Here is a 14,790-nt window from a genome sequence, read left to right as displayed (position 1 = left end):
TCCTGGATGGAGGGAGCCCGCCCTCTCCCGATGCCATTGGAGGAATTGTCAGTATGGGCTTAGAGGCCGATGCTAAGCCTGCTCCCTCCAAGCCTGTTCCCATCTTTCCGGTGGGATTAGGCTGATTGGAAAGCTTCCCTTGGTTGCTCAGGTGGTCCTGAGCCTTAGATTTTTTGCATTTTTCTTTTGCCCAGCTGCCTGAGTTTCCAACGGCTGCAAAGTTACGTTTTTCTCCCCTAAGGGAGCAGAGCCCGCAGTTTAACAAGCACTCAAGGCAGATGGAGATAAAAGAGCATGCTCGTACACAGCAGCTTTAAGACGAAACTTACTGTTTTTTCTAGTCTTAGGCATAAACACCTGGCAGACAGAGTACAACCGGAGCCCCCGTGGCACAGTCGGTTAAAGCACTGTGCTGACAGGACTGAAGACCTACAGGTCGCAGGTTCGAATCTGGGGAGAGGCGGGTGAGCTCCCTCTATTAGCTCCAGCTCCTCATGCGGGGACATGAGAGAAGCCTCTCACAAGGATGATAAAACATCAAAAATCATCCAGGCATCCCCTGGAGAGTGGGCGAGGCTACCACCAAAAATGTTTAATAATTTGTCTAGAAGGTTCCGAAGCTATTCTGCTCAGGAAGCGAAATACCATATGTGCAATTCCCAATTGACCATGATGGAGAAGCATTATTTCCCATTTATTTTTGCAGTCCTTATTTTGAAAGTTGTTGTTCTACTCCAGAAAAAATGTTGTTTGGGGTTTTTTTGTAGCTGCCACAAACCAGGTTAATTGGTTGATACTCAATAGGATACTCATTGAGAAACCACAGCAAAACATGTTGCAGGATGCCCCTCTTGCAAAAAAAAGTTTTGGCATCTTAATATGTCAGAAATATTAAATCTGTTAGAGGCAGTAGACCAAAGCCAATGTCGTCCTGAGGAGAGTGAGTAGGCCAAAGCCTGTTCGAGTCAGTGGGCCAAAGCTAATGTCATCCCAAGGAGTGTGATGTAAGCTTCAGTGCAAGAAGCCACAGGTTATAGGGCTCATGTGCAAAGCTCTAGTATAAAGACTGCTGTGTGAGAGAAGCCTTGTGTGTGAAGCTCCAATGTGAAGGTTGCACTTTATTTGTGTTGTGGAAACCCTGTTATTGTAAATAGTGCAACTATATTATTTTACTACAAAGAATTGACTCCTATGGAAGAGATAACATTGGTTTATGTGTTTTGTTCTTTTTGTCACTTTGGGCTGCTGCTGATGGGCTACGCTGTTGTGCATTTATGAGGACAGTCTTTTGTTAATAAGCCCACCTGCCCAACACAATTTTTTCCATATTTTTATGATAGGATCAATTAGAAAATGACATTTAAAACCCAGGAACAAAAAATACATAATGTTGGGGTCCTATCTTGGTAAACTGCTCCGTGAGCACAGAATGCAGGGTAAACTGTTCTGTGAGCACAAAATTTCAGATACCCAACAAACCTAGCAAATGAAGGGACTGTGACCCCATCCCTCTGTGCTTTCCACCCTCAGAGTAGAGCCTGCAAGTCCCAATAACATCCTACCCGCAGTGGGCCCATTGGCCTGCCCAAAATATCCCGGGGGCGGCATGGGCGGCATCACCAGGTTGAAGGGGATAGGGATGTTCATGGCGGTGACGTGGTTGGGCCTGGTGCTGATCATCCCGATCTGGTCATGGGTTTGGAAGTACATGTTGGAGGGGCGGCCTGGAAAAACAAGAGCAGAAACAGAGGAGTTTAGAAGCATCTGATCTGCCAGGCTTTCCATGCCAAAAGTCTCAAAGATAACTTTCTTTCTAACCTGCAATGATCTGGAAATTTATTTTATTTTTACCCCGCTGTATCTCATCCCAAGAGAGATTCCAAATTTGGCAAACATTCAGTGCTATGAGTATACAAAGATCAAACAAAATATACACAATTAACCATTGAAATCAATTAAATGTACAAACACAAATAAAAAGGCTAAAAGTTTCCCATTGACATTAAGTCCAGTCATTTCCAACTTGGAAGGCGGGGGTGGGGGGTGGGATGGGTGGTGGTGGTACTCATCTCCATTTCTAAGCCGAAGAGCAGGCATTGTCCATAGACATCTCTAAGGTCATGTGACCAGCATGACTGCATGGAGTGCCATTACAAATTAAAACCAATTAAACATGTAAAACATATAAAATATAGCACCAATCCCAACATCGTCGTCCAGGTTACTTCGTATGTCAGTCTGTAAGGCAATTCTCCCTAATGTTTAGGTAGAATCTGCTTTTTTGTCATTTGAATCCAATGCTCCAATGAGTTCAACTCTCCAGGCAACAGGAAATTTCTCAGACTCTCTTACTGCTCTTTCATTGGCACATCTCTCCACCAGCTCAAAGTATCTCTCCTGTGATCAACTGAAATCATTCTGGTTGTACAGCTCCTCCACTGGCTTTCAGCAGGTGATCAGAAAGTTGTGGATGATAGACTTCAATTCGTGGCTGGTCCGGGTCTGCAGCTGCTACAAGAACTGCTCCATGATGTACAAGAGGATGTCTATATTTCTTTTTTTTTATGTTTTTTTTAATGATCTGTCAACAGCTATACCCCATAAGACAATTCACAAGACAGATGGCATTGTGCCAAAGAAGGTGTGTAATATGGCACCAGGAAAGATTGCATTTCAAACTACAGATGTCTATATTTCTTGATCAGCCGTGTGACGGAAAGGACTCTTTCATAAGACACAACAGTGTTGGGACAAGTCATGGCCTTCAAGAAAGAAGGCAGCAGTGATGTGGCTGAGTTTTTGAGGGTCTGTAGCCAGTGGGGCCCCCAAAATTCCATTCTCAGGAAGAATACGTCCCCTTGCAGTAATACAGCGTCCTCCATGTGGGTTCTGTCCTCCATGATCCAGCACATATTGTAGATGACAAAATGCCCCAAGTGAGTTCTGAACAGGTTCTGCATGAGCTTGCATCATGGCTCACAGAGTTCCTTTACTCTGATAGTCCAACACAAAATGACAATAAAGGCAGAGAGCATTTCAGAAGGCAAGGGTTTTTTTTAATGTCAGGAGCAACTTGAGAAACTGCAGGTCACTTCAAGAGCGGGGGGGGGGGGGGGGGGGCTCCCATCTCAACTCCAGCTCCCCGTGCAGGGACATGAGAGAAGCCTCCCAAAGGATGGTAAAACATCAAACATATGTGCATTGAATTTGAATTGGACCTGGACTCTCTGAGGCCTAAGAGGCTCTTGAACTTCTCCTTCAGACCCAGGTCCTTGCTCTGAGGCATTTATTTATTTATTTATTTATTTACTATTCTTGTATACCGCTGTATCTCAAGCCCGAGGGCAACTCACAGCGGTTTCCAAACAGCAAAGACAATAAAAACAGCAATAATCAATATACAAAACAGTTAAATTACAAAGTTCCATTAATAGCTAATAAACAGTCAACAATACACAGTTATCACAAATCCCATCCCCCGATCGCCTCATCATGCAAACGTGATCCAAATTCGTCGTCCATTGTTCCGTTCCTATGTTCAAATTACCACAATTGCACTGAATTACTCAAACGCCTGCACAAACATCCAGGTCTTCAGCTTTCTACGGAATGTCATGAGAGATGGTGCCAGCCTGACGTCTACAGGAAGGGCATTCCACAGCCGAGGGACCACCACCGAGAAGGCCCTATCTCTCGTCCCCACCAACTGTGCTTGAGAGGCTGGCGGGATCGAGAGCAGGGCCTCCCCGGACGATTTCAAAGTCCAGGTGGGTTCAAAGCCGAGATGCGGTCAGATAGGTATCTTGGGCCGGAACCGTTTAGGGCTTTATAGGCCAATACCAACACCTTGAATTGGGCCTGGTAGCAAATCGGCAGCCAGTGGAGCTGGTGCAACAGGGGGGTTGTGTGCTCTTTGCGCTCCGCTCCTGTTAGGATCATGGCTGCCGCGCGTTGGACTAGTTGCAGTTTCCGGGCCGTCTTCAAGGGCAGCCCCACGTAGAGAGCATTGCAGTAGTCTAAGCGGGATGTGACAAGAGCGTGGACTACCGTGGCCAAGTCAGACTTCCCAATGTACGGGTGCAGCTGGCGCATGAGCCTGAGCTGTGCAAATGCTCCCCTGGTCACCGCTGAGACCTGGGGCTCCAGGCTCAGCGACGAATCCAGAGTCACACCCAAGCTGCGAACCTGTGTCTTCAGAGGGAGTGCGACCCCATCTAACACAGGCTGTAACCCTATACCCTGTTTGGCCTTGCGACTGACCAGGAGTACCTCTGTCTTGTCTGGATTCAACTTCAATTTGTTCGCCCTCATCCAGACCGTCACAGCAGCCAGGCACCGGTTCAGAACCTCGACAGCCTCCTTAGTAGCAGGTGGAAAGGAGTGACAGAGTTGGACATCATCTGCGTACAGGTGACACCGTACCCTGAAACTCCGGATGATCTCACCCAGAGGCTACATGTAGATGTTAAACAGCATGGGAGACAGAATAGAACCCCGAGGAACCCCACAAGACAATGGTTGTGGGGATGAACAGGTATCCCCCAATAACACCTTCTGGGAACGACCCTCCAGAAATGACCGGAGCCACTGCAAAACAGTACCTCCGAGACCCATTTCCGCAAGGCACCCCAGAAGGATACCGTGGTCGACAGTATCGAAGGCCGCTGAGAGGTCCAGAAGCACCAACAGGGACACACTCCCCTGTTGAGCTCCCGGCGCAGATCATCCACTAAGGCGACCAAGACTATCTCAGTTCCATGTCCCGGTCTGAAACCAGACTGTGCCGGGTCTAGATAATCCGTGTCTCTCAAGAATACCTGGAGTTGTGAGGCCACCACGCTTTCCAGGACTTTGCCCAAGAAGGGGAGATTGGAAACCGGCCGAAAGTTGTCAAATTTAGTGGGGTCTAGTGATGGTTTCTGCAACAGCGGTTTTATTATAGCTTGCTTTAAGCTCACTGGAATTTTGCCTTCCCAAAGGGAGGCATTAACCACCACCTCCACCCACTCAGACAATCCCCCTCTGGCCTCCTTTAGAAGCCAGGATGGGCTGGGGTCTAGGATGGACGTGGTCGGCCTCATTCCTCCAAGTATCTTGTCCACATCCTCGGGCTTCACCAATTGAAATGAATCCATCAAAATAGGACAAGCAGGTGCTCTTGTTACATCCACAGAGACTGCATTTAACATGGTGTCCAGACCAGAACGGATCAAAGCGACTTTGTCTGCGAAGAACCGAGCAAAAGCTTCACAGCAAGAGGTCGAGTTGTCAGGGATCCCACCTTGGGTGGTGGGATTCAAAAGACCTCTGACAATTCGGAACAACTCAGCCAGACGGTTCTTTGCAGACGCAATAGTGGCCGCAAAGAAAGCCTTCTTTGCGGCTTTTATTGCCGTGGCATATGTCCTCAGAAAGGACACAAACCGTGTTCGATTTGGCTCGCTCGGGTCCGAACGCCACACACTCTCTAGTTCCCTCTTCCTTTGCTTCATCACTGCCAGCTCCTCGGTGAACCAAGGCGCTAATTTAGCTCGGCTACTTGAGAGGGGACATTCCGGAGCGATTGTGTCAATTGCCCTAGTCATCTCCCCATTCCAGAGAGCAACCAGGGCGTCGACAGGATCACCTACCGAGGCGGCGGGAAACTCCCCAAGAGCCGTCAGGAATCCGTCCGGATCCATAAGCCTCCTGGGGTGGACCATTCTAATAGGTCCTCCACCTCTGCAGAGGTTAGGGGGTGCAGTGAGCCTAAATCTGACCAGGTAGTGGTCGGTCCATGGCAACGGAGAGATGGTCAACTCCTCAACACCACCACCTTCCTCCCATCCCTGGCAGAAAACAATGTATGTCCTGCACTGTGAGTGGGGTCAGTTACTTGTTGGGACAGCCCCATGGTTGCCATGGCAGACATGAAGTCCTGAGCTGCTCCAGAAAGGGCCGTCTTGGCGTGGACATTGAAGTCCCCCAGCACAAGGAGCTGCCGGGACTCCAATGCCAGGCTCGAGACCACACCCGCTAGCTCAGGTAGGGAGACTGTAGTGCAGCGAGGTGGATGGTACACTAACAGAATCCCTATTCTGTCCCGGTCACCCACTCTCAGGTAGATGCCTTCAAAATTTGTAGTCTGCGGGATGGGGCCCCTGGTCAGAGGGATGGAATCTCTATAGACCACTGCAACCCCGCCTCCCCGCCCTCCAGATCTTGGTTGGTGCTGCACGGAAAAACCTGGTGGGCAGAGCTGGGTGAGATTCACCCCCCCAGCCTCGTCCAACCAGGTCTCCGTGATGCACGCCAGATCTGCCCGTTCATCTAAAATTAGGTCTTGGATGAAGGTGGTTTTTCCGTTGACAGATCTGGAGTTCAACAGCACCACCTTCAATCCGGAGGGACCGCCAACCTGGTTACACCAATTTACCATATAAGGAGACCGGTTTGGAATTACTAATGTTGGTGCACGATCCCTAGGCCGAATTGTTGGTCTCCTTGTTCCGCATCTCCCCTTCCCCACCACCACTTCTATGGGGGCCCCTCGGCTGGTGGAACACCCTCCCCCCTCCATGCCACATTCCATCCCTGTGATCTCAGTTTGCATTTCATTGTTAGTTGTATGGCTTGTTGAGATCTTAAATCAATTCACATTTCCATCCCCTATGTTCCCCCCCCCCCCGTCCCATTGTTTTCCCCAGTCTCCAGCCCGCTGCATCCCTAGACCCCTCCACAGAAGATTAACAGTACAGATAGAAGGTACCAAGGAATGGGGGAGCACATGGATAGCAGTTATCAATACACTTATTAACGCTTCCCGATCTCAATGTGTAGCGGGTACTCTCTCTAGGTTCTTAAAGTGCAATGTGCAATGTGCTATTGGTATCTAGCCAGAATTTGTTAAAGTGCAGCATGGAGGTAAAGTGCTAAGATGGATCAATAGCAGCATAAAGTATGGGATTAGCAGCAATAGGAATAGGGGTTGACAAAGTGCTATTCTAAGCGAACTTGCAGGCTGTTAAAGTGCAGTGGATAGTGCAAAGATAAACACAGTTGTTATTAATGGCGTTGCTATGGCATACAGTATGGAATAATATGGAATAATGGATATTGGATGGGCGTCAATAGGTGGTTGGTGTTAGCCTCCGGGTTCGAAATTAATGGTTGCGATGGAGGGCGACTCATGTATGACAGCAGACAGCACACCCCTCCCCCCTCACAGGAATGATAATGCTCAGCTGAGTTCAGATGGAAGAACTCGATGGTCGGTCAGCACGAAAATTGTTGTAGGTGGTCTTCCGATAGCGGCCTGGCGGCCCAGGAAGCTGGAATATGCAGTCAGTCGGCCCAGATGGCAAACAACGTACTCGGTCAACACAACAACGTACTCGGTCAACACAACGTACTCAGTCAACACAACGCACTGGTCAACACAACATACTGGTCAACACAACACACTCGGACAACACAGGCTCCAAGTGGGAGCGTCGAGGATGGCAAAAGAGAGTCCAAGGGGCGTCCCGGTGATCTCAGAGCAGCCGACCCGAGCTGGAAACTGGAGGGCCGGCCGAATGGCAGGGGGTGGTGCGATGGAAGGCCAGCCCCCCTACCGGACCGTGAGATGCTGAGAGACCCCGGAGGGCGAGGGACCACAGAGGAAGCCGGGCCGCCGGGCCGCGAGCAGCGCTGGAACCAGGCCGGGCCGAGGACGCCGGGCGCCGGAGCCACAGGCAGCAGCGTCAGCTGGAACCTGACCAAAGAGCCGGTTGAGCCACGCGCTAGGCCTCGGCCGCGATGAAGATACTAGCACGCTAGGCCTCGGCTGCGATGACGGTGGCGAGGGGAAGAATCGCGGCCTATCTCCTCCTGGAGGATTTGGCGCGGGAAGTGAGCCGGCTGGTCAAGGCGGCTGGTCAGAGCCGGCACGGTGGAGAAGCCGGCGCATTGACAGGCAGGCGCGATGGAAAGCCGGCGCTCAGGGAAGCCGGCACGCTGAAGGCTGGCGCGCTGAGGGACAGCTGGTGCGCCGGAAAGCCGGTGCTCTGAAAGGCCGGCGCGTTGGAAAGCCGGCGCTCAGTGGAAGGTCCTCCACACAGTGGCCGCCCGAGTCCTCTAACCAATGGCGGCCAAGGTCCTCCAAGCAATGGCGCCAGCCGCCAGGAGATGCAGGAGGACGCCGGCACCAAAGGCAGAAGGAACAGCCAAGCACCGAAGAAGGGGACGCCGACGGAACGCCAACCAGGCGAAGATCCAAGCGGCAAGGGGAAGAGCAGCCCCCCGGCTAGGAGCAGCAGCAATGCAGCGACCAAGAGTGCGCGGCAGCGCGGCGGCGGCGGAAGCCAAAGGCAGCAGGCAGCGGGGCCCGGCCAGCTGGAAACGGAGCCGGAGCAGCAGCAAGGGGACAGACGAGGCAGCCCACCGGTAGGTTTTAGATCCAGTCCGAGGTTGGGACGAGTGATTAGGTGGATAGGCAGCGACTTAGGTGGTCAGGCATCAGCAGTCAGGCGGCTAGGAGGGAACGCTCTTGCCAGGCCAAAGATGGAGGTGGCCTCAGCGTTCTACCTCTCCTCTATCTCCCTCTTAGCTCCCCCTCTTTAAGTGGAAACCCACCAAAAGACCCCCTGAGGGCTCCTTCGAACCCTCGGTTGCCAATGGTGATGGTTGGTAGTTGGGGGAGCTCTGGATGGAAGGGATTAGGGTTAAATTGAAGAATCTCACCAGACCGCTCCGCAAGTCAGCTGTTACCTCTCCGCCATCATACCAGAAGGCATGGTCATCCTTCGCTGGGAGAGCATCGAGGAAATGGCTCCCTCAGCTGCTCTCTCCTCTTCCTGGCTCCCGCTCCCTCTATTCATACTAAGTATCTGCTGTTCCTGGCATACATTGACTTCTAAGCTTTTGGCCATATCCCCCAGCAACAGCTCCCCTCCCTTTCATCCCAACCCTTTGTTTACATATTTCCAATTAACAGCCTTTTAATCTATCTATAGCATGGATTCCTCTGAAGTCTTATTCTTGTGAAGTCTCAGAAGGAACCATGACAGAGGCTGCAAGCGGCACAACAAAAAAGGCACAGGATGAGGATGCAGGGCACAGAAAGCATGGCGATTCCACCCAAGAGTCTCTGCTTCAAGATGGCTCTCACCTTGGCTGCTGCGGTCGTACACCGATCCGGGGATAATGGCCTCGCGGGCATCATACATTGCGGTGGTCATGAAGCGGCCCCCCTGGGGAAGGAGATATAGAATGTCTACATGCTTCGAGCAGGAACTTGTTCCTCTTAAACAGGACAGCTATCTCAGAAAGCAAAGGTTAAGAGGACAACACAAAAGAGTTTTCCCTCACTATTTAGAAAAGAATTTGGTGGAACTTTTCTCAGAATTGTTGCCGGACAGAAAGGAAGCCCATGCAAATATAGGCAAAATATTTTCTAATCAAGAGTAATGCAAGCTGCTTTCCTCCAGGTAAGCCAAGTCACAAATAGTTTTTATATTATACTAGCTTGGGTACCCGATGTTGCTTGCATTATTTGAAAAAGTCCATTTTTAATTGCAAAAAAAATGCATGAGTTTGTGGTGAACTACAACTCACATCATGCCAGGCAAGTTTGCTAAGCAAACTTGTTATGTTAGGCAAGTTTGCATTGGGCAAGTTTCTCAACCTGGGGGTTGGGACCTCTGGGAGAACTGAGAGGGGGTTTCAAAGGGATCTGAAAATTATTTCTGAAAATCTCTCATCTTGTCTTTCTTTTCCTTTTTGGAAACAGAGGGTGAATCTTCCCACCAAAAGCACTACTCCACTGTCTCAGCCAAGGGGAAGGCTGTTTCTGAGATTCCAGGTAAGAAGCAGAGAGCAGGTGTGCGTGACGCATGGCAGCATGGTGCACATGTGGGGGCGAGGGAGAGCATGCAATGCTGGAGGGAGGCTTGTACCATTGAATCCCTTCAAGGCATGGGGGTTCTGTGTGGGAAGTTTGGCCCAATTCTATCATTGGGTGGGATTCAGAATGGTCTTTGATTCTAGGTGAACTGTAAATCCCAGGAACTACAATTTCCAAATGTCAAAGTCTATTTTTCCAAAACTCTACCAGTGTTCACATTTGGGCATATTACGTATCCATGCCAAGTTAGGTCCAGATTCACCATTGCTTGAGTCCACAGTGCTCGCTGGATGTAGATGAACTGCAACTCCAAAACTCAAGATCAACGCCCACAAAACACTTCCAGTATTTTCTATTGGTCATGGGAGTTCTGTGAGTTAAGTTTGGTTCAATTCCATTGCTGGTGGAGTTCAGCATTTTCCTTGATTATAGATGAACTACAAATCCCAGCCAGCTACAACTCTCAAATGACAAAATCAATCCCCCCCCCCAACCCGGTCAAATTTTGGCCTATTGGGGGACTTCCGGCTTGCGGTCATGGCGGCAGGATGCAGATAGTTGAAGCTCCGGCAACTATCTGATATGTGGGGTGAGTCACTGGGTTGAGTTGAGCTCCCCTCCCTCTGGGGATGGATACAGAGAGGTACGCTTGTACCCAGCTGATAACTACAAACCGGCTACCCTTGCAACCCTAAGGCAGATGAGTAATTGTGGGGCGCGAGTGACTGCACGTGAAACAGGCTGAAAGGCCTGTACTAACTGCCAGCCACTGCAAGTAGTATTTTAAAAGATTAGAAGGCAAAAGCCAAAGAGTTTTGAGCAAAGGCTCTGAAAATTAATAATTTGTGTCCTAACGGGAAGGTGCTAAGGGGGAGACACGAAAGAAGAGAGAAGAATAAGAATGTTCAAGCAGCGCTAAGTGTGGAGGGGAAAAGGACACAGCCAAAACAGTACAGCCGGTGAAGAGCAGTTCATCAAGTTTCAAAAGATAACAAACAAATAGACAAATGTACAAATGGAAAAGCTGAAAAGCGGAAAATGGACAACGTAAAAAACTTAAAAACTCAACAAAAAACCAAACAGACCCGAGCCATTTGCAGGGGGTGAGTAAGAAAGTCTTACTCCTGGCGACTTCTGGTGGACATGGCGACGGGATAGCCTTGTCGAGAGGGAGCTCCCGACGAGGACCTGTGTTGTGGTGGCTGGGTTGAGCTGAATGCTCCCCCCTTTGCCGGATTGAGTTTGCAAAGGTGTTGCGAATCCCAGAGTGGGCTTGAGACCCCAGAGATCTCTCCCCCCTCAAGGAGGAGAGGTCGGGAGGGTTCGAGCAGCACAGGGGAAAGCGAGCCACCCCACAAGGATCAAGCCGCAAGGCTTGTTCAACTGCCGCCAATCCATTCACAAATTGAAGAAGAAAGAAGAATTAAGAAGCCCCAGTTTGGGGAGAGACACAAGAAAGACCCCATCTTCAGGTAATGGGAACTTGTTCCCGAATTTTAAAGAAGAAAAAGCTAAGCTAGAAATAGCTGGGGGGAATATGGAAAGATAAAGAACTAAAGAAGAAGTTATAGAAATTAACAAAGAAGAGATTGCATTAACTGGCTTTCCGATAGATAAATTAAGGAATTAAAGGAGCAGAGTGACTGAATCAAGATCTATTTAAGATTAAATACGATTAAATACGATATTCTGGCAACTGGGACAATTTGAATGAATTCTTAAATTAGTAAATAGTGAGCGGGCCGCTCTATTTAACTTAAATTAATTCTAAATTTAATTTAAAGTACAAGAAGACGGGATATCTCCCCCCCATCACCCCCCCCCCCCGTTGGGGAAGCAAAGGGAAAAAGCGATAGTGTGCCCGACCTTGACGCCATAATTGTTGTGTCTAGCTCCAACCTTCTTCATAAACAAGCAGGCTGAGTGGAGGAGAAGGAAGTGACGAAACGGAAGGCTGATTGCAGGGACAAACGAGAAACCGGAAGAAACAAAGAAAGGAAGGAAGGGCGGAAGTGACGGAAGTGACGGGGCGGAAGGAGGGCAGGCGCCATTTTGGAAACCATAGAGAAAGTCCAATACAGAGCGGCCAGAAATAAAATTGAGAATAAATCTGTAATAAAGGGATTTTCTGAAACAAATTTTGATAAACCTGGAAAAGAAGAGGAGCAGAGGACAGGAGGAGACAGAACAAGAAGCAGACGATACAAGGACGAGAAGTAGACGACGACGGCGGTGACGTGGAAGAGAAGTAGACGAAGGGCGAGGGGCATCAAAGACGAGAAGCAGACGAATTTTGATCAATCGAGGATGAGAAGTAGACGAGTAATAAAGGATAAAGTAGAGGGGAGAAGCAGAAGAAGAAAGTAGACTTTCTCCTTTTTTTAGGGAGAAGGGATCCGAGATGACAACTCAAGGAAAACCAGAGTCCCGGAGGGGATCTTTGGACATAAACCCAAAAATGGACAATCTACTAAAAGAAATAAAAAAGATATCAGAAAAACAAGATGCATTGAAGGTGGAATTGAAGGAGGAGGTCAAGACTAAGCATGAGGAATATTATAAGAAACAAGAGGGAATTATCACGAAGATGACAGAGGAATTTAAGGCAATGAAAACTGAAATAAAAGAAGAATTTGGCCAGATCAAAAAAGATATATCACAATTACATGGGGAAGTGAATGAATTAAAAGTTTTTAAAGAGAAAATTGAGGGAACTCAATCAGAAATGGCGCAGAAGATAAAAGGACTGGACAAACAAAGAGAGAAAATGGAACTAGAACAAGAGAGACTACTGCAAATGCAAATGGATTTCCAATTAAGACTTAGAAATATAGCGGAGGAGGAGAAAGAAGATATAAGACAAATGGTAATTAAAATGCTGGCAAGTTGTTTGGAGTGTGAGGAAGATGAATTGGAACAAGAGGTGGATCAAATTTACAGGATTTCATCATTCTACTCCAGGAGAAATAAGACGGATAGGGATGTGATTGTGAAGTTTACAAGAAAGAAGGTACGGGATGACATCTTGTATAATAGCAATAGAAACCCAATCTGTTATAAAGGAAAGAAAGTTGTGGTCTTGAAGGAATTTCCGCAGATGACTTTAGCAAGAAGGAGAAAATATTTTTTCCTAACAGAGGAGCTGAAAAAAGAGGGAGATAAGATTCAGGTGGGAAAGAAGAGAAGGAATAATGGTGACCTATAATGAAGAAAGACTTTGGTTGACATCTGAACATAAGGCAAAGGTATTTTATGATAAACTTATGAGTCAAAAGGAGGGAGAAGAAGAGATGGGAGAAGGGGGGGAAGAAGAAGAAGAAGATGAAGAAGAAGAAACAGAAGGAGCTGAAGAAAGAAGATTATCCACCCCCAGAAAAGGAATTAAAGCTAAAAAAGCAAGATACAAATCACCAAAGGATTATAGTTACTTCTCGAAAGATCCAAAACCACAGAGAATGACACCACGAAAAAAAGAAGGAAAAGAAGGACAGAGTATGGAACAACCAACAACTGGAACAGCGGAAATGGCTTCAGGCGACATAGGACTGGGATTAGATCAGAATGAATAACAAGATGGAGCGACAAATAAAATGTTTTTCTAACAATATTAATGAATTGAACTCCCCCCAAAAACGTAAGAAAGTCTGGAATAGTTTGAAGAAATCTAGTTATGACGTAATAGCTCTCCAGGAGACGCACATCTGTGATAGACATATAGCACACCTACCGAACAAAAAATTAGGAAAAGAATATCATTCGTCATACGAGAAAAAGAAGAGAGGAGTAGTTACATATGTAAAGGAAACAATAGAATCAGAATTGGCTTTTAGAGATTTAGAAGGAAGATGTGTTGCAGTAAAGATGATAATTGGAGATTCTAAAATTTTGATTTGTAACATCTACGCGCCTAATGGTCCAAAGATAAAATTTGCTGAATTTTTAAATGTTAAACTGAAAGAAGTGGAATTTGATGAATTGATTCTGGTAGGAGATTTTAATGGGGTATTGGACTCCCAAATGGACAAAAGCTTGAAGACTAGAAAGTCTAAGGAAGGCAAACTTCCACAAAAATTTACAGACCTTCAGAAAGAATTTGATTTAGAAGATATATGGAGAAACAGAAATAAAGATAAAAAAGACTATACCTTCTTCTCGAATAGACATCAATCTTGGTCGAGGATAGACATGGGTTGGATAACTAGGAATCTCTCCGCAAAAGTCAAGGAGATCAATATATTACCACGAGATCTGTCTGACCACTGCCCGCTAGAAATTGTTATTAACCACAAAAACTGTCTCAGAAAATGGAGATTAAATGAGAACCTGATAAAAACAGAAGAAGATAAAGAATACTACAATAAAATAATTCAAGACTTTTTGCAAATAAACAAATTGGATGAAATGGAGCCACGAGTGGTGTGGGATGCATTTAAAGCAGTTCTGAGAGGACACTTTATACAACAAGGATCAAGGAAGAATAGAGAAAGGAATAAAAGAATAAAGGAATTGGCAGCAGAAATAGCAGCCAAGGAAATGGAATCAAAATGAAAACCATCGAAAAGAATAGAGAGACAACTGTTGGCACTAAAACAAGAGAAAAACTATGTGGAGTTAGAACTCCAGTCAAGACAAATGAAATTTTTAAAACAACAGACTTTTGAAAATGCGAATAAACCTGGTAAATGGTTAGCAAATCAAATCCGGAAAAAAAGACAAATAAATTATATATCTAAAATAACAACTGCAGACAAATACTTGAGGACGGATAAAGAAATCATAGAGGAGTTCAGGAGATTTTATACTCAATTATATACAAAAGACAATATAATGAAAGAAGACATTATGGAGTACATAGGCCAAATGAAGCTAGATAAAATAACGGATGAAGATAGAGAAGCATTGAATAAAGAGATATCTGAGGAAGA

At 47.0% G+C, this 14,790-nt stretch overlaps 1 protein-coding gene across 9 annotated transcripts in view; it reads right to left on the bottom strand.

Annotated features, from left to right (window-relative positions):
• LOC137095328 (regulator of nonsense transcripts 1-like) overlaps positions 1–14,790 on the bottom strand; it is a 479,058-nt gene that overhangs the window by 109,894 nt on the left and 354,374 nt on the right. For 8 of the 9 annotated variants that reach the window (XR_010908826.1, XM_067461836.1, XM_067461830.1 and 5 more), the window contains exons 20-21: positions 9,131–9,212; positions 1,563–1,724 (exon numbers count right to left, since the gene is read on the bottom strand). Coding sequence is in view for 8 of the 9 variants with exons in the window: in XM_067461836.1 (XP_067317937.1) it covers positions 1,563–1,724; positions 9,131–9,212 (244 nt within the window). In the remaining variant the exon portion in view is untranslated. Of the gene's footprint in view, positions 1–1,562; positions 1,725–9,130; positions 9,213–14,790 lie in introns of those variants that run through there. The other variant, XM_067461837.1, reaches the window with a different exon arrangement.

Source organism: Anolis sagrei, chromosome Y, assembly GCF_037176765.1.
Source record: "Anolis sagrei isolate rAnoSag1 chromosome Y, rAnoSag1.mat, whole genome shotgun sequence".
Taxonomy (NCBI): Eukaryota; Metazoa; Chordata; class Lepidosauria; order Squamata; family Dactyloidae; genus Anolis; species Anolis sagrei.
The sequence above is the reverse complement of the archived record's forward strand: the minus strand, read 5'-3'. Positions and strand labels throughout refer to the sequence as shown.